At 43.5% G+C, this 20,096-nt stretch overlaps 1 protein-coding gene across 6 annotated transcripts; it reads right to left on the minus strand.

Moving 5' to 3' along the window:
* Positions 1-527: 527 nt before the first annotated feature.
* On the minus strand, positions 528-19,829 carry LOC102431070 (glutathione S-transferase A4). 6 transcript variants are annotated; one of them, XM_014459635.2, is made up of 8 exons: positions 19,410-19,829; positions 12,200-12,268; positions 11,021-11,127; positions 9,762-9,813; positions 6,383-6,515; positions 4,118-4,259; positions 2,043-2,174; positions 680-802 (listed from the first exon to the last, which is right to left on the minus strand). In XM_014459635.2, exons 3-8 carry the CDS (start codon positions 11,105-11,107, stop codon positions 680-682), a joined length of 669 nt encoding a protein of 222 aa, XP_014315121.1. In that variant the 5' UTR covers positions 11,108-11,127; positions 12,200-12,268; positions 19,410-19,829. The 6 variants fall into 6 exon arrangements, with proteins under 6 accessions (XP_014315124.1, XP_014315121.1, XP_006093300.1 ...); XM_006093238.3 differs by lacking the exon at positions 19,410-19,829 and adding an exon at positions 19,268-19,366; XM_006093237.3 differs by lacking the exon at positions 19,410-19,829 and adding an exon at positions 17,995-18,549.
* Between the last annotated feature and the right edge of the window lie 267 nt (positions 19,830-20,096).

Consider the following 20,096-nt stretch of genomic DNA (forward strand, 5'->3'; position numbering starts at 1 on the left):
AAGGGAATCTTTGGGCCAATGTACATATTCATTGGTTATATCTTAATCTCAGTGTTACTTGGCATTATTTCACCAAAACAAACCCAGTCTTGGCAGCTATGTTAGGTGGAATAGGGTTGTCTAATTGTCCAAGTTTGTTTGTTTGTTTTTATCAGGGTCTCAAAACGGTGTTCCCAGGACATTCTCTGTCCCCCACACATCCCCTTAGGATTTACTGCATCATCCAAGCTCTTCCTGACAATTTGTCACTTGCCACTTTTTTTCTATCCCGAGTACTCAGCATCGGATGGGTATTCGAAAAATACGGTCCCCTTTCCCCTGCCCTCCCCCGCCGCCCCCCCCACCCCACGCTCAAAGCTCTGCTCACCCTTTCCCCAGTGGTTCTGACCTGGATACAGACAAGGACAGGGCCCCATGTAGGCCACCACCCTAAATATATCAGCCTCCTACTCATATATACGTTGATCTCAAAAAAGTTCTAAGCATCATCCACAATGAACAAGTTTAAAAATGCTCATATAACCAAATGGTCTCATGTTTCATTTAATTGGCATTGGCTGTTGATGGCAGTACTGCTTTGCTCTTTCCAGACATTTTACACCTAGAATCTACAGTGAGCTCCAGCACGTGCGAGGCTGTGGCTGATGGCGGCCATGCAACATAGCGAGGCCTGCCGCCATTAGAACTGCAGAACGTGCCTGACCACGTCAACGTAGCGGCTATCCGGAGGTGGCTTCCTCTGACTCCCAGGCTGCAGGAACTTCTTAATTGTAGGGATGTTGCTGATTCTTGCTTTAAATGCCTGGAATGAGAAACAGCAAAATCAGGGCCTCCATAGCGGTCACAACCTTTAAGAAAAAGTCAAAACTTTGTCATGAGTGGAGGTTACTTAGACCAGCCGGCGTATGGAGCCCAGTGTGTTGAATCTGAGTTAATCCCTCAATGCATGTTTGCTGATATTCCTGAGAAGGATAATACAATGGCTGGTGTGCATAGCCTGAGTTACATTATCTTAATTTAAAAAAATCACTGTCATAATTAGGCAGTGTGTGTTAAAAACTCAAAAAAATTCTTTAACCTGTCAACTCTTGTTCTAGTAATTTATAAGGGAATAAGTAAAGGTGCTAGCAAAGAAATAACTATAAGAATGTTAACACAGTCCAGCCAGGGTGGCTCAGTGGTTGAGTGTCAACCTATGAACCAAGAAATCACCAGTCCATTCCCAGTCAGGGCACATGCCCAGGTTGCGGGCTCAATCCCCAGAAGGGGGTGTGTAGGAGGTAGCTGATTGATGTTTCTCTCTCATCAATGTCTCATTGAGGGACTTTGTGGAGGCCTTGGAGTCATTGGGACTATCAGGAAGCAGAGTTGTTTGGTAGGAGAGGGAAGGGAAACAACAAAGACAGACTTGTCATCCTTGCTTCATCAGGAAAAACTCAGTGCTAAACAAATAAACAAAAAATGGAAAGCACTACAAAAATGAAAAACACACTAAATGTTTATGCCCGAAACCAAAATAATCTATTCTTTTTCCCTTTGTAAGATTTTATTTCCTAATTAGAGGCCTGGTGCATGAATTCATGCACAGGTGGGGTCCAGCCAGCCCCTCCCCCGATTGGGCTAGGGGGGCCAATCAGGGGCCAGGCCAGCTGTGGGGAGGGGCTGTGGGCAGTTGGCCGGCCAGCCCTGCCCACAATCAGGGTGGGGGGTTGCTGATCGGGGGCGGGGGTGGGGCTGGCAGGGGGAGGGGCTATGGGCCAATCGGGGTTGAGGGGCCAATTGGGAGCAGGACTGGCTGTAGTGGGCGTCATAGTGACCGGTCGTTCTAGTCATTCGGCATTCGGCATTCGGGTTGCTGGCTTTTTATATATATAGAATGATCCTATAGTGTGAGCAGGAGAAAATTACAAAATGATAAAATAATGATTTTTTTAAACAGTCTTCTTGAGTTCCTTCTGAGATTGACCTGGAGCCATGCTTTGTTTCATTCTTTGTTTTTATTCATTTTCCCCCTGGGTTTTGTGTAGATGTTAACACACTACCTTTAGCAGAGGGAAGTCTGAGAGAACAGAAGCATTGAGTTCTTCCACCATTAAAATAGCTTCTAAGAGTTGTACATCCGCCCAGCTGAATTTGTTGCCAACAAGGAAATCCTCTCCATGGTCTTTCAAAATCTGCAGAAAGAAAAATAACAAAGAATATCAAATAAAAGTAGAGACTATTTTGCCTGGCTAACCACTTACAAAACATGTACAGATCAAATTTGCTAAAGAATCTTGGTCTTGATAATCCTCAAGAATGCTGGCAAGGACAGGATGAAACCGATACTCTTACACATTGCTGTAAATTAGCACCATCTTTTGGGAAATTTGTCAGTGATTATCAAAACATCATGGGTGGTAAAGTGCCAGAATGGAGCTCCCTGTTATGAGACTAGAGCTTGTTAAGTGTCCCCACCCACCAGAAGAGGGCGACACAAAGATCATGATTTGTACCACAAATACAAATAAATCACAAATGGGATACAAGAAGTCCAAACGTGGTGAATATAAAGAAAGTAGCATTTATCCTACTTTCCTACAAAAACCATATCCCAGAGTAACCAAATATATTATGAGGCGAAGAGTCATTTTATAGAAAGGATTCCAGCTAATAAATGAAGAGGAACTGGCAGGATTGGGATGTCAACATTTGCATCTACTGATAAATCAGTGGGTCTAGGCACCGATCATAAATTACATTGAGTCATAAGAACAGTGACAACAAGATAAAATGTGCTTCCTAATGAACTACACAACACCACCGATGAAGCGGTCTGGCCAAAACACATCAAACTTGAACCTGTCAAGCTTCTAATTCTAACTCCCAATTGACAGAAAATCTAGGGAATGAAAGAGTTATGTTGCAATAGTAAACTCCAGGCTGTGAGAAACCTGGCAAGACAAATGCAAGAGGAAAGAGGAGAGAAAGCAAGAGGAAAGAACCTGAAATTAAAGGGAGCTATTTTAAAATATTATGTAATTGACTAATTACAGTAAACGAAATTGAGTTTGATCCTGATTTGAACAAATGAATTATTTAAAACATTTTGGGATGTGCTGGGATTAGGCCACACATATTTCAAAATCCATGATATGATAAAGCCCAGTTCACAACACCATAACTTAAATAATCATACTAGTTTTTCCCTTTTTCAATGAAAGGTATTTCAACATCACTGCACATTGTCCCCAAATAAACAGGAACCTGCTTGTCTAATACTCTGAGCTTCTGGCAAAACTCATTATAGTTTGGTCAACAATAAATCATTCTTTTTCAAGGCGAAGGCTGAATTATTCTGAATTATACCACAGAATTATGTTGTCCTGCAAACCTTTATATATGGAACCCTATACTAACAAGTCTTTATCATGTGGCATGCGGCCCTCCTGGAACTTTAACAGATACACTGAGAAGACATCTGTAATTAGCATTTGCCCCAAAATGATGTCAGAAAAGTTGTAACTTTAAGAGGCTTTGTCTTTTGAGTGAGGCATGATTAGCCAACAGTATTAAAGCCTAAAGAAATATCTGACACAATGAATTGAGATGATGATGCCTTGATGATGATGATGATTGTTTTGTTTGTTTGTTTGTTTATTTATTTGTTTGTTTAAATCAGAACAGAAATACTGTATCCTTTCATTGTATTTGGTCTATTCTAAGTCTGTTGTGTTGCGGGTTCCATAATTAGACATGCCATTTGTTTTGGAATCCTTACTAAAGTTTTAGTCCAGATGCAGGAAAGCTCTAACATGGTTTCTGTCTTTTCGGATACTCACTCTTTTAGTCTTATCAGCAATCGGAAATGTGCAAGGCCTGGATCCCTGCAGCCTGGGAAGGGGAGGTGGGAACTTGCCTTGCCCCGCCCCGCTCCCGCCTTCCCTCCCAGCTTCGTCCTTCCCTTCTCCATTTCCGCTCCGGGACAAGAGAAGGATTGGAGGGTGGTCCCGAGAGGTCAGCTCCTCCCTTGTCTACCCCACTCTCCCGCTGCCCCGCCCCACAGGATCTGAGTACGCAGCTGTCGCTGGAGCATCTGGGCGCCGGCCACACCGCAGGGTTGGATCCTGCAGCCTACCTTTTCAAAGACCGGGAAGTAACGGGTTTTCGCTTTTGTCACAATTAAAGCGATGTTCTCCTCTTTTTCCTCTGGGGGTTTGAACGCAGCCGTCATGATCATCACCATGAGGTCCTGAGTGCCATCGGCGTACATGTTGATCCTGACAAAACACAGTGTGATTCATTCCCAGAGGAAGCCTCCAGTACGGGGTTCCCAACCTGCAACTTCTGTGGTTTAATAGGAATTGGGGCGAATGACTTGATTCTCCCTCCCTTCGTGTCTATGCTCAGGAATGATTTCTGAAGCCAGAACCAGCCTAGTGATCTCGGTATAGTAGGGTCTCTGGAAATGTTTAGTGAATAAAGGGACACGAGAAAGAATTAATGAGTGATTCTAAGTTGAAACCTTCCATAAACAAGCAATTAGGTTATTATGGATTTAAAGACCGAAAAGAATGAAGTTTACCGAAAAAACAAAACAATTTAGTACCAGGACCTTTTCTCTTGGAAGATATATCATTTATCAGGTCTTCTGTTGACCTGGCATCTGAGAAAGAAGTTTACTTTCCTAGTCAGGTCGGACAAACAACTCATGTTATTCTCTTAAAATTTTTCCTTTGAAAAAAGTGGTTTTTTTGGCAAACACTTTTTTAAAAAGTTTATTAAAAGTCTAATCATAGTAGATACATTACTATTATTTTCATGCTATGCTAGTTATCTCTGCAACCAGTTTGCAAACTCATTAAGGGTTGTGTGTCTTTGTACACCCACTATGTGCTAAGCATCCAACAAACTTAATGGTATTTAAAAAACAACAATGAAAAACATGCATTGAGACAATGAGAAGCAGACAGTTTTTGCACATTAGTATTTGTTTACGTTGTTATAAAAGGATTCTATTCATACGCTGTGCTTGAAATTGCTTCTCTGGGCATGTACCCTTGGGATTGCCAGGTTAGAAGGACTAAATCAATTTTAAAGATAGAGCTATGGGAAAGTTGGGATAAGCTGCCTCTGTTTATGGACTGCTCATTTCTATGTTAGGATCTCTCCTTTTTCTGAACAATTGAGCGTGGGCCTTACTTCTACCAAGTCTTCTGTATTTACTGACCATCTCATTATATCCATGCTTATGGTGATAAGATATAAGAGAACACTGAAAATGCCCTTTGACCCCAAATCCAGATAAACTTTTATAGTTATATTTGTTTTGTCTTAAATCTCCTTATCTCCTGTGAAATTAAACCAATCATCCAAATAGCCATAAATGTTCACCCTCCAGTATTTGTGATAAAACCTGCACTTTCTTCCATCAATAGATGGGGTCTGTTTCCTGGGTTGCCTTTGTAACTTGTTTTGACCAATAGAATGAGAAGGAATTAATAAGTAACTAGTTTTTAGCCTAGTACTTAAGAGGCCTTGTGTACTTTCACTATCTCAGAACCCTGCCTAGCCTCCATGAGACAAGTTCAAGATGAGAGGATGGGGCCCAGCTGGTGTGGCTCAGTGGTTGAGCATTGACCCAGGAACCAAGAGGACACCAGTTTGATTCCGGTCAGGGCACATGTCAGGGTTGTGGGCTCAATCCCCAGTGTGGGGCATGCAGAAGGCAGCCAATCTCTGATGTTTCTCTATCATTAATGTTTCTATCTCTCTATCCCTCTCCCTTCCTTTCTCTCTAAAAATCAATAAACACATCTTTAAAAAAAAATGAGAAGATGGAAGGTGTATGGCCCATTTGCCTCCCAATCAATATTCAGCCAACACCCACAACCAGAGCCTCCTGGCTGACTACTGGTTGACATATGAGTGAGTTCAGTCAAGATAAGTCAAGCCTGGCCCAGATACGCCCACCACTCAGATGACCCATAGACTGGTGAGTAATAATAAACACCTGCTGATTTACATCAGTGGGCTTCAGGATGCGTTGCACTGCATTATTTGCAGTAATAGCTCATCACTCAATATTTATTTATTAGTTCATTCATTTCCACCTTCATGTAGAATAGTTTGCCAGGTCATTTTATGAGAAGATATTTTGTTAGGAGTGGAGAGAGAATATGAGAATGTTGAATGCAGATTGCTATGAGCAGTAAAAGGAGAAGCCTAGAGTATTTATTCAGAGTTAAGCATAAGTCGTGTTGGGTGTAACAAGAGTACATCTCCCCTTGTTGCCTTGCCTTCCCCCTCAGTCCAGGCTGAAAGGCTACAGCTGACCCAGGTCTCAGTGGGTGCCTATAGAGGCCTGGATAAGAATCAAGTACAGGCATAAATCCTATGGTACCTGAGTGTCTCCTTCAGGTCCTTTCCATACAAGTTGTACTTGGCAGCCAGGTAGCTGAGGATGGCTCTGGTCTGCGTCAGCATCATCCCATCAATTTCAACCAGAGGCACTTGGCCAAAAAGCAGGCGCCCATCTGTGGTTTGAGCAAAGAAAGATTAAGATACTCTCCTTCCATGGCTGTTGTAAGCCTGCAAAAGTGTCCACTTTTAATTTTGTTAAATGATTTTTAGTTTTTATCTAAAGTGGTGAGTTAAAGACTCCAGTTGTTGAGGAAATGACTACCATTTGCTTAACAGAAAATTTGAGATTTGCTTGATGGTTCATGCATCTTTGTGTGTTGGTTAGTTGTGATTATTTAGGATTTTATTTTTTTTAAGATATTTTTATTGGTTTCAGAAAGGAAGGGAGGAGAGAGAGATAGAAATATCAATGATGAGAGAGAATCATTCATCAGCTACCTCTTGCACACTGTACAACGGGGATTGAGCCCACAACCCAGGCATGTGCCCTGACTGGGAATTGAACTGTGACCTCATAGGTTGATGCTCAACTACTGAACCATGCCAGCCGGGCTATTTAGGACTTTCTACATTTACTATGACTGATTCTCAAAGTTTAGAATGTACAAGAATCGCCTGGAGGAGGTGGGTTGTTAAAAATATTCACCCACCTCCCAGATGTCCTCATTCAGGGGTGGAGTCTGGGAGTCTGAATTCTTTAAAAAGTACATCAGGTAGCACTCTAGGTCCATACAACATCAGATGATGTGATACTAAGAACCCTGGCATACCCGGGTCCGAATGCCAGCTTCAGCCCTTTTCAGCCATGACTTACTTAGAGCTTCAGCTCCCTTTTCTCTAAAATAGTAATAATACCTATCTAGCAGGATTTTTGAAAAGATGAAATGAGGTAACATTAGTAAAATACTAAATACTGTCAATAGTAGATGTTTAGTAAAATCAAATTTTCTTCTTTGTGAATGACTGCCTATATAATAATGTGTTTTAAAAAGATACGACAGTCCTAGCCTGTTTGGCTCAGTGGATAAAGCGTCAGCCCTCGGACTGAAGGGTCCTAGGTTCAATTCTGGTCAAGGGCATGTACTGCGGTTGCAGGCTTCATCCCGGCCCTGGTCCGAGTGCATGTGGGAGGCAAACAATCGATGTGTCTCTCTCACATCGATGTTTCTCTCTCTCTGTCTCTCCCCTTCCTTTCCACCCTCTCTAAAAATCAGTGGAAAATTATCTTCGGGTAAGGATTAACCAAAAATAAATAAATAAATACATTAAAAAAATAAATACTACAAATAGTGCTCTTTTCATGGGGTCTGGAAGAATTGAATAGCCTTTATATTTCATTTACACGTCTACATTGCTGAGATTAAGGAACTTGACCCAGAATAAAAGCCAGACTTCACTAGTGCATTGGGAAAGGCCACAATTAATTTCCCCAATTTCACTACCTTTCCTACTGTACTTAGTGAGAGGCAGTAGCGAGTGGTGGGGAGAACACCAGTGCAGAAACCAGGAACAGCTTTCAGGGAGCCAGTGTCCCTCTCTAGATGACGAAGTTAGTCAAGTCTCTAGCTTCTCTGAGCTTATTCTCTGATCTGTAACGCTATCTGTCCTGTCTTACTGAGTTTCTTTGCGTAGGAATAAGATCATACTAGTAAACATGCTTTGTAAATATGAATACTGCTATTGAGACGTCAATTTCCTAAAAGTTCTACATTTGTTCAATATTGGAGGAGTATCTAAAGCTGGGCTCTACTGCTTATGATGCAAATATCCATTAGAATCAGGAGCTGATGATCGTCTTCTGGATGATTAAAAAAATCTAAGATCAAGAGCGCAGAAAAGGATGTTTGAGATCATTTAGTTCAAAGCATTCATATTTTAGACAATGGCAGGGTGGAGGCCAACGGAGGCACAAAGGATTTGCCCAAACTGACAGAGTCAGGGGACAGCTAAGCCAGCAGAAGTGGGCCTCTGACTCCCAGCCCAGTGGCCCAGTGACCTTTCTGCTGTCCCTCTCTGCCTTTTGTTCACAAACAGCAGGCATGGCCAGGAGGGTGTCCCAAACATAAAGCAGCATCACAGACTCAAAGAGAGCTGGAGTATTTTAGAGGCTCTTAGGGAGCACTCCTGCCAGAATGATCATGGGCAAGATTATGGAGATACTTTCATTTGTTTATTCAATATGCATGTATTTAATCCCTACTATGCACCAGTAACTGTCCTTGTTTGCGGGAAAGTGGGGCAGAAATAAAGACGAAGAGGAGCTTCAGGGGGATTCCTGGACAAGAATTGGGAAAGGGGTGATCGGGCCTTCCCCACTCAATAAGATCTGGCCCACTGCAATCTATGACCATAGAGATCATTTTTATGTTATGGTAAAGAGGAGACTTGTGTCAACTATACGTTAATAGAAAAAAAAGTTTTTTAAAAGTCAGGATGTAGAGAAGTTAAAGGTTTTTTAAGGAAAACATTCATCCTGGCCTGTATGGCTCAATTGGTTGGGCATCTTCCTGTGCACCGAAGGGTTGCTGTTTAATTCCCAGTCAGGGCACATGCTGGAGTTGCGGGCTCAATCCCCTTTAGGGAGCGTTCAGATCAATGCTTCACTCTCACATCAATGTTTCTCTCTCTCCCCCTCTCCCTTCCTCTTTCTCAAATAAAAAAAAAAATCAATAAAATAATAATAGTAATTTGTCAATGATTGTTTATCAGCAACAGTGGGACACTCAGGTTTCCTTAGATAAGAAAAATAATGTTATAGCTATTAGAAATTTGAAAGTACTCTTTTTTTTCCTCTGAGAAATTTTTCTGGGGAATCGTATGGATTAAAGATGTCTTCTTGGATCCACATTTAAACAAATTTGGATCTTTTCTATGGTCTTGATTCTAAAATTGTGACCTAATAGAATGATTTCCGTTAATCTGTTAAAACCACCAAGAAGAAGTGGATATGAACAATGAGAACTAGAGAATATCTTAGGTCACATTTCCCTTCCTTTTTTCTCCTTCCCCTTCAGCCCACTGGATCATTATTTAAGAATTCTTAAAGGATTCTTCAGTGAGGTGGGGAGTTTTGAACCAATTGGCACTGGTCACCCATGTTCATGCATCTTATCCAATTGAGGTCTGGGGTCGTAACCTACTTGATAAGCTTTTATGAAGGTTAAAGAGACTATGCAGATGACAAATTCAGCTTGGTGCCAGGGACACAGTGAACAGACAATCCATGTTAGCAGTCATACTGTGCGCCTTTTCTGATAGTTGACATTCTAGAGTTCTGTGTTTTATAATGAAATGAGTACTTCCAGAAACACATTTCTATTTTTTTCCAATAAGATGAGATTGAACAAATCTAGGCTTACCCTTCTGCAACTTCTCATATTGCTCTCTTGTTTCAAGAAATTCTTCTTCAAACTGGATAAAGGACAGAGACATTGTTATAACTTTAATAAGGTGCTGAGAGACAGAGATGTGAGGGGGGAGAGGAAGAGAGAGAGAGAGAGAGAGAGAGAGAGAGAGAGAGAGAGAGAGATAGATGCTCTTGGTATAAAATGCCCAATGGCTTCAAGAAAGGAAAAATTTAAAAGGAACACAAAGCCATCAACTACCACACAGCTGAACAATTCTGATAGAGAGTGTGTGTGTAGATAAGCTTAGAGTCCCTTGGGATTGGAACCCTTTTTGCTCTTGGCCTACCTAAAGCATACCCCACACCCCCATTCATATTTTTCCTTTCCTTTGCCTTAGCTCTTCTCTCCAAACTCTTGTCTTTTTCTCCAACTTCCCCAATGATCTCTCCTCTTCTGTTTTTTCTTTCCTTTCTCCTCTCCTTTCTGTGTTATTTTCCTTCTAATCAAATTTCTCTTTGATGCTCATATATTCAATGAAAGGGGTCCAAAGATCATTACTCAGGTGAGGTTAATATTACTTAACGGTGGAGTTTCTAAAGCTTTGGTGACGAAGAGTGACCTTTGTCCCTCAAACCTCGAGATGGGGGTAGGATGAGGTGAGCAGTGTTAGGAGAGAATTCCCTAAAGGGAATAGAGAAAAACCAAGATCACCAGCCCTTGTTCCAGAGGAGATGACATTGAAGTAGAGAAAAGGAAGGCTATACCTGCATGAAACCAAACAATAACACTTGTGAAAATCTATGAAAGTCAGTGGAGAGGGAACTCAGAGTTAAAAAAGATCCCAGTGGGGCAGGCTCTTCAGAGGATGATTCAAGGGGAGACCAGATCGCAGTGGGCCTAGGATTCCAGTCGGCAGCCCTGGGTAGCACGTAACTAAGATGCTACGGCAGAGCTAAAGGACCCCAGGAAATCAGCTGGGCCAGATGAAAGAAATGATCCCTATGTGGTTTCCTTTATCTCCTTTATCTTATGACCACCAAGATCTTTCCAGCCCCTACAAAGCTCCCAGAACACCTTCCTTGGCTTCTGCCCTCCCACCCCTGCTTACACCAAGGACCACGATCCCCTCTGCATCTCTTACAAAGGAAGACAGCTGGAAAGAGAAAGAGCCAGTGTGGCTGGGAGGCACCATCCTGAATTTTGAAGAGGGAAGAAGCTCACTTCAGTCTCACCCCAACTGCCCTCCTTCCTTTTCCCAGTCAGGAACCAACCTCCACGCCAGCTGCAGCCAGCAGCCAGCGGATCGACTCCATCCTGCCCCGGCCAGGAAAGTACCAGAGCTTGGGTTTGGCTGCCATGACGCTCGGCTCAGGGTTTCCTAAAGGGCCAAATAAGATGTTTAACGAGCAAACGAACACACACCATATGGAGTGTATCTGTTTGTAACAATTCCAAGACAGGCAAACGAAGCTGTTGTCCAGGGATGCAGACTGGTACATAGTAGGTAAAACTATGAAGAAAAGCCAGAAAATAATGACCCCAGCAGCAGGATGGTCACCTCTAGTGGGAGAATGCAGGTTATGATTGGAGGAGCTTGAGGCATCCTGGGGTGCTAATAATGTTCTATTTCTTAACACTTGGAGTGCGGGTGAATTTCCCGCCAAAATATAAGATGGCTCTGTCTTTTGGTTTTGTTCCATCCACCAAAAGGGTGGATTACAAACAAATATTTGCGTTTCCCGCACTCCACCGCAAATCTATATGAACCGAGTTAAAGACGGCTCCCGCGGAGTACGCGCAATTCACGCGAGCCGACTTAACTCGTTTCCGCACTCCAAGTGTTAAAACAGAATTAGTAATTAGCCTTTATAATTTATCTTTAAACTGCATATAGCCCTAGCCGGTTTGGATCAGTGGATAGAGCATCAGCCTGTAGACCGAAGATTGCTGGGTTCGATTCCAGTCAAGGGTGCCTGCCTGGGTTGCAGGCTCAATCCCCCGTGGGAGGCGTGCAGGAGGCAGCCGATCAGTGATTCTCTCTCATCATTGATGTTTCTATCTATCTATCTCTCTCCCTTCCTCTCTAAAATCAATAAAAATATTTTTAAAAATAAAAAAATAAACTGCACATAAATGTTTTTGCAACCTCCTATATGCAGGTATGCTCTATCTCACAATTTAAGGAAAAAGAACAGATTATACATATCAAGGTTTTCTGTAGATTTGAGAGACTGCCTCTGGTATTTTGAGAAAAGGAAGCAGGAGTTAATATGACGGTTTCATTAATGATCTTACAAAATATAATCTTTCCTAACAGCGGCAAGGGGCTGGGCTTGTTTGGATTGAAATGTTCGGTGGAACTTGGGGACTCTCATTTCTGCCAAAGACTTTCCTGAGTCTGGGACAAGCATAGACACAGACCTACACAGGACCAGGATTCAAGTCCTTACCTGGCCAGCAAGGAGCTGGGTAAGCTCAGGATCAGTTCCTTAAACCTTGGTCTGCCTTCGTGTCCTCGTCTGTAATTGAGAAAAATTATACTAGGAGAGTAGCATGATCATGCAAGCAGACCTGACAGTCCTTTCTGTCGTAGAACCACAGGAAGTATTAGGTTAGTGACCCCTGTGCATGTCACAGGATTATTGGGGTGACCAAATGAGATAAAGGTAAAGTGTTTTGAATAAACCAAAGCTCTTTATCAACTTAGAGGATTGTTGGGTCTCCTTTACCCCATTTGCCCCTCGAACCCCATATGCTTTAAGGAAACAGCAAGAATACTTCCCACTGGCACAGTGCCCAAGGCTCTGTGGGTGGGAGGGTTCTCAGGAAGCCGATGGCGAGCACATGGATGGAGAGGCTGACCTCAGCTCCCCAGGCGGCACCTACTGTGGTCCTCACCATTGTACAACCTTAGTCCACCTCCCCAAGCCTCAGTCTCCTAATCCTTAAAATGGGGTCGTGGTTGTGAGGATTGAGTTAAAGTGATAGATGAAATACAGACAATATCTGACCCATATCAAGTGAAGTCCTCGCTTCTTGAAGCAAATTGCCAGTGGGGTTAGCAATTCTTTGAGTTTTTTATGCTAAGATAGGTTTGCCTATTAGTTTTATAGGGGATTCATAAGTGTTTGTTGCAAATGCAATTGATATTTGCAAAAGGGAGCTAAAACTTTTTGTGAATCTGACTCCATATTGTAATACAAGATATTCAACAAGTAAAATCTGGGGTGGCTTCTGCCTTTATTTTGTGAACAGAGCATTTTCATGGTTCACTCTTACAAGGAAGTGTATTTTGTATTTTATGTGCAGACTTTGTGCTCACAGCTTCCCCCACTTCACTTCGGCTGGCCCCTTGCACATTCTCCGGGCACATGGGAGATGGAAGGATGTAACTGGAAGACCCAGAGCTGAATTACAAGGGACAGAATCACTCCCCTCCCTGCCATCACCTCCAAGGCTTAAGTGGTGCCGAGGGAGCCCTAAAAGCCCAGGATCAGAATGAAGGAGACCCCATCTCAGATAAACAGGACTAAACCCAGCAACCCCCCCTTCTAGTCCAAGAGAAGGAAACTTTTTTTCTCTAGTTGTTAATAACCAGCTACCGCTTCTTGGAAAAGTCCCAGCAAATGTTGATGTGCCCCATAAATAAATCACAGCTGAGTCTGGCCAATCAGCCACCATTCCTCATCTCTCAGCTTCGGCTGGCTCGGTGGCCTTCTAAATGGGATGACTTTTTAAGGGGCGCAGCAGGACTTCAGTCCCCATGCCCAACCCCTCCCAGGAAGGGCTGTTCCTTCTAGAAGGGCTGAGCACCGAGAAGGGGCCCAATACCTCTTATGAGCTCCCACCCCAGGAACCAGCCGAACTCTTCACTGCAAAATTCTCATGAGGGCCATGACCAGTTTGACTCAGTGGCTAGAGCGTCGGCCTGTGGACTGAAGAGTCCTAGGTTCGATTCCGGTCAAGGGCATGTACCTTGGTTGCGGGCACATCCCCAGTGGGGGGTGCGCAGGAGGCAGCTGATCGATGTTTCTCTCTCATCGATGTTTCTAACTCTCTATCCCTCTCCCTTCCTCTCTGTAAAAAAATCAATAAAATAAATTTTTAAAAAAGTTCTCACAAGGGAAACATCTGGAAGGCAGGGGTGACGGTGTAGTTCTTCCATCTCTTATAGAACCAGTCCAGACATGTGGCAGCTGTAACCTCAATGTGCCACTTTGAGATACATACCAGTTCCTTAACGTGTTAAATTTCTGTGTTCCATCTTTTATTCTCTCAGCATCAAACATTTAGTGAACTCCTACTATGGATATAGTAGTAAGTTAGGCACTCCAGGCATACAAAGATAAATAACATGTAGTTCCTGCCATCAAAAACCTTACCTATCTCTAGTGATGGAAACATCCAGACTAACAAGAGGTAAGTCAGAAGGAAATAGGTGTTTAACAAAAGCAGGAGGAAATCTGTTTTACTTACTCACAACTGTAAACCTACTTTTGCCCCTCCCTGTCTATATGTTGTTTCTCAGCCCTACTGCTCCCTGCCCCATGGCATTATAGGTTAAGGACAAAACCAAGTCCTTTAGTCCTCTATCCTTGACCTCTAAGGAATGTCAACAAAGATTAGGGTAAATTACAGCTTGGTAATACGGACACTGGGTTTGTTTACCCTTCAAATAGAAAACCCAATTATTCTCATTGTTAAAAAAGAAAAAAAGTACATCATCAAAGCTTAAAAGAACAGGTGCAACGGAAGCTTTCATTCCGGCCAGCCGTGGGACCGGCCAGCCGTGGGAAATGAAGAGGTGGGGAACAAAGGAGCAGCGCTTTCTGGATTTTACCCAAGATGCAAGCACTCTGAGCAAAAGCTGCTGGAAGACCCGGAACCCAAGGCATTGAGCTGAGTATAAACTTATTCCCATCTCTTCAAAGCTCATGATTGTGCTACTGATGTTGACCAAAAGGTGTGCCCTGAACTCAGCAAACCTGGAAGGCTTCCCACGGAGGTCGGATGACACTGGGAACTGAGCCTCACCTGCGGGGGCTCACAGACTTCACCTGTGTGCAGCTTCACCTGAGATGAGAGTGGGGTGCGTTTCCCCACCCAGAGTCCCAGGGACCCACGCCTCAGGAGGGTCAGCAGAAAGCAGCCACGATGGCATGACAACCTTTGGAGAGTCAGAGTGTGGTCCTTGGATAATAAATATGCCCCCAATATTTTAGAAAATGGAACATGTATCTATTTTACTGTGAGTGCTGGGTATCCACAGTAAAAACATGTTTCAGCTCTACCTCTCGCTGGAGCAAGGTTTTTAACCTCTCTGAGCCTCAGTTTCCTCATTTGTACAGCAGAGCTAATAGCTCTTAATTCATTTGATTAATTATGAGGTGAACATAAGATAATGTGTACAAACTGATGAACATAGTAAGGACTCAATAAATGGTGCGCGTGCACACACACACACACCTGTATCTCCACACCGCAGCGGCATTCAAGTGTGCTTCCAAAAGGAGGGGCAGCGTTCTCTGCTGGTGTGTTGGACCAGCAGCATCAGCTTCGCCCGGAAGCGTGTTAGAAATGCAGAAGCACAGTCCCTGGGCCCAATCTGTGAATCAGAGTCTGCATTTTTCAAAACGTGCCCAGGTGATTCACTTGTATATTTAAATAAAGTTCGAGAAGCCGAGTCTAGAATGAAAACCCAACTAACCTGCACCTGGGGCTCAGTGTGAGGCTCTGGGTCATTCTTCCCAGGAACTGCTGGGCAGGCACAATTGCAGAGCATGGCGTTTAAAAGGTAGGCAGAGCAAAGGGTGATGTGCTGGAGTTGTGGGTGGCTCAGAATAGAGAGAGAGAAGGGCAGAGGGAACTGGGGAGAATTGTAAGTAAATTTCCCATGTGAGATCATTTGTATTGACTCCCCTCTATGAGAGGAATTCCACTCGGCTGGTGTGGCTCAGTGGTTGAGCATGGCACTATGAACCAGGAGGTCACGGTCCGATTCCCAGCCAGGGCACATGCCTGGATTGTGGGCTCAAACCCCAGTAGGGGTCATGCAGGAGGCAGCTGATCAATGATTCTCTCTCATCATTGATGTTTCTATCTCTCTCTTCCCTTCCCTTCCCTTCCTCTCTGGAGGCCTGGTGCATGGGATTCGTGCACTGGTAGGGCCATGGCATGCAGGGATCGGCCCGCTGTGGGAGCGCTGCTCATCCTGGTCAGTAGAGCGGTGCTCCCACTGTGGGAGCCCACTGACTACCAGGGGGCAGCTCCTGCATTGAGCGTCTGTCCCCTGGTGGTCAGTGCACATCATAGAGACTGGTTGACCGGTCATTCTGCTGTTCAGTCACTGGAATTTTATTTTAAAGGATATTTTTAAGAGGAATTTCTAGGAAATGAGTGAGGCCTTCTTCAATTCCCAATGTTAACAAAGTACCAGATATGTAGGTTCCAGCCCTGGGCATGTCTGGAAGAAATGTCAGTCCTCAACTATACAATGAAGAGTTGGTCAGAATTAGACAATTTCCTCCATTTCTTCTAGTTTTAACAATCCTTCTGATATTGCTTCTCTTCCCTCATCTTCATTCTTTGGTCTATGCTCCTATCTGCTGAATGCATGTGTCGGGAAAGCAGCCAATCTTTTGGGGGTGAAATTCTAGTGAACTGACAATGTTTAACAGTCACTCTGGATGATTTAGGCAAAACAACACACATTTTTCTCACTTATTTGAACAGGTAGGCAAAAAGCAGGCTTTTATTGACTTTTCTGGATCATAAAAAATTTAAGGGGTTCATTGAAAAGGTTTCCAGTTTTAGCAAATGTTTTGGGTCAGAATACAAGATGTCAATTCTAAATCTATTACCCATAGAAATAGCCATGACATTTACTCTGGCTTCTCCAATGGATCAGAATGGCCTATCTGCATTATAACTAGCAGATCAAAAGTTATCACGGAGACAGAAAACTCTCCCAGGTAACCCTGTATTCCCCACAGAACTGTACTTTGCTAGTTTGGAAAGAAGTAGCTCATTTTAGCTTTAAGTATATACTGCTTCAGAGCACAACCAAGACTTTCAGTATAGCTTTAAAATTTGTCTGTTTTTACTCGATTATGAATTATTTCTCTTCTATTTTGCTAATACATAACAATAGCAAAGCACGTCATTAGTAAGATATGACATATTCAGTATTTGGATTTTACCAAAGGGAAAGTCTCCTACATGAGACTTTGAAAAAGAGCTCAAGTATTTATACAGCATTTTTAATACACAAACCCACCTGAACAATATTCCTAGGTGGAGAGGGAGTGGGTTGCTGATGGAATAGGACGATCAGGAGGGAGCTCTAGGCCAACCTCACATGCTAATAAGCATCTTCTCCAGAGAGCTTTGTATTTCAGTTTCAGAACCTTAGTTTCCTTTCCATGAGGGTATCTAATGGGTTGATTCACATCGCAAAACTCACAAAAGGTTGGCTTATACCCCCAAGACTTACAAACTTACTTATAGGAAAGATACAGCCAAGAAAGAGACTTGCATTTACCTAGGTCACCAAGGCTGCTTAGAGAATAAGCCAGGTGAACTGCCACATGGCCCGAAGCTGTTTAAAGTCTTAGGAAAAAAAAAAAAAATGGTGTCAGGGCTTGACTCAGATTCCTGCTTTTCAACTTGCAGTTCCCCAGGCATGCAGGACCCCAGAGGAAGACCCCAGGGGCAGATTATTTGGAAGAAATCTTCCAAGCATAGTGGAGTAGACACCTAGAGGCAGGAGACTAGTTTACCGGTTAGCACCCTGGCACAGAGCAGGTGGCATCTCTGTTTTTTCAACTATGTAAAAAATATGAGATTTGCCTAAGAGGGAGAAATGTAACGGCTCAAAGAGTAATACATGTTTATGTTCTGTTAAGTCTGCTATGTCCACCAATCAACTGAAGTACCACTGTCCTCTCACATGTAATGTGTGACATGGATGTGGGGGAATGTTCATGTCTGGTACCATGTGATCAGGCATAGGCAGTGAAAGTCTTCAAAAGGCCCAGCTGTAACTTGCCATACCGTGTTCATTTACGTATCTACTCTGCAGGGAAAAAAATATCTGTTCCTTTCATTTGATATAGGCAAGTTTAGAAATATAGGCATTCAATTAACCACAAAATTAAAACAATTGCTGACTATAAGCTGCATATTTGGCCGCAAAATGTAACTATCCAACCAAGCCCAAGAAGAGTATAAAAATTTAACCACTAACCTTATCACTTCCTGGCTCTTGTCTCTGGTGTGGTGGGGGACGAAGTGAAGGTTTATAACCCTTATCTGTCCAGTTGCAAGCTCCGCCCACTCAAAGGATTAGCCAGTGAGTATTCCAGTTCGCACACGCCCCCGGGGCTTCACTTTACATCCATTGTCAGTGTATCTGACAGCGCACCAAGTTACCCAAGGAAGAAGGAAGACTCCACTGGCTCACTCAACACTGAGACCCTGTTTTGGCCCTGACTCTAGAATGGTGGCCATGACAGGCCCAATTCCTACTCCTGTGGTGTTTCCATTCTAGTTGGGGAAGACGGACAGTATAAATATATAGACAAATAAATGCAGTGTGTTCAAATAACAACAGCAACCATATATCAGATGATTACAGCTTATGGGCAAATGAAATCTATGACAGCAATGTTATAAGGGACAGGAGGGAGGAATTGGGAAAACTGTTATAAGGTACCTGCACTACCATTTGAAAGTGGCCTTAGTGTAGCTTAAATATATATTGCAAACTCTAGGGCAACAAATTAAACTTAAAAAAAATGAGATATAGCCCTAGCTGGTTTGGCTCAGTGGATAGAGTGTTGGCCCGGGTTTGATTCTGGTCAAGGGCACATGCCCAAGTTGCAGGCTCAATCCCCGGTAGGGGGTGTGCATTAATGTTTCTATCTCCCTCTCCCTCCCTCTCTGAAATCAAGAAAAATATATTTTTTTTAAAAATGAGGTATAATTGACATGCTGAGAAAAAAATGGAACCATATAAATGCTCAATTAAAACCAAAGAATGCAGAAAAGGAGGGGAAGACAAAAGAAAAAAAAACAACAAAGAACAAGGGAAACAAAGAGAAAACAGTTACAAACATGGTACAGATTAATTCAGCCACAGCAATAAGGATTTTAAATGTGGCCTTAAATACATCAATTAAAGCACAGAGACTACGGGTAGACTGAAACAAGACCCAATTATAATTTCTACAACAAACCCACCTTAAGTATAAAGACAGAGACTGATTAAACAGACAAAATGCCAGAGGATGCCAAGTGCTCTGAAGAAAACAAATTGAGGAGAAAGAGGCACCTGGGTGTTCGGGGAGTGCTACAGGCCTCCTGGTCTGAGGGACTCCCTTAGGGGGGGACCTGTGCCCTGATAGGACAAGAAGAAACCCGCCCTCACTCTCCTGGGCACATTCGATGAAGAGGGAACACCAGCAAATACAAGAGCCCACACTGGTTGTTTGTAGCAGACCCTTCCCGGTGGAACTCACTTTCTGCTCTGTGGGGTTCCCCAGGAGGCTGGCCCCTACCGACAGCCCCAGCCAGGCAGCAGGAGGAGATCAGGTGTTCCTCGCGGCACCCAGTCTGCCAAAGCCTCTCTGAGTGGCTAATGCTGGGTCCCAGGCTCCTTACCTGTTGCACCGCCTCCTCTGTCACACACACCAGAGCCTCACACCATCAGCTTTCCCCTTTTGTCCCAGACACCAGGCTCTATACGTGGCTGTGCCCTTTAACCTCACTGGTTCACCTGACCTGAGGATGGGGGAGGGAGGAACTTATTGGCAATATGGCAACCGAATTGCATAATTTAAGGTCATGTAACCATGAGCAGGAAAGACATGGGGCTCTGTCCTCATCGGAAACAGCCGGGCCTCCTGTGTTTACTTTCTGTAATCCTCTACTTCAGTGCAGAAGCCAAACTTCCTCCTGGCCATTTCCTCAGAGAGCCGGCATTGAGGGCCCCCTGGTGGCTACGAGAATTAAAATCCAAAGAACAATGTTTACAAAATGGCCTAAGGTCTATACAGCAAACCCTTGATTTATATTGTCAGGCAGTGGCACTGGAGAGTAAAATCACATCAAAATGGTATACAATAGTCCAAGTTTGCTGCCATCCTACACAACTGGGTGCTATGGTGTCCATGTCTGGTTCCATGGTGTGAATTAGTCTTCAAATGAGTGTAAAAGTTTCTCTTCCCAGAAGAGGTTAGAAGGAGCAGGCCAAAAGCCCACCCTCACTCTGACACCAACTGCAAGTTCAAGGGGGTGCCCCAAAAAACACCCTGAGGTTCGTCGAGCCGCTCAAAGAACTCACAGAAC

This window comes from Myotis lucifugus, unplaced genomic scaffold (assembly GCF_000147115.1).
Source record: "Myotis lucifugus unplaced genomic scaffold, Myoluc2.0 scaffold_111, whole genome shotgun sequence".
NCBI lineage: Eukaryota > Metazoa > Chordata > Mammalia > Chiroptera > Vespertilionidae > Myotis > Myotis lucifugus.

Bases quoted from the DNA above. Each gene is read 5' to 3' on its own strand.
- LOC102431070 (XM_014459638.2), bottom strand. From the start codon at position 11,107: ATGGCAGCCAAACCCAAGCTCTGGTACTTTCCTGGCCGGGGCAGGATG. The intron at 6,516-9,761 runs GTAAGCCTAGAT...CTCAAACCACAG, and splicing joins ATATGAGAAGTTGCAGAAGG to ATGGGCGCCTGCTTTTTGGC. The intron at 2,175-4,117 runs GTAGGCTGCAGG...TTCTTTCTGCAG, and splicing joins ACTTCCCGGTCTTTGAAAAG to ATTTTGAAAGACCATGGAGA.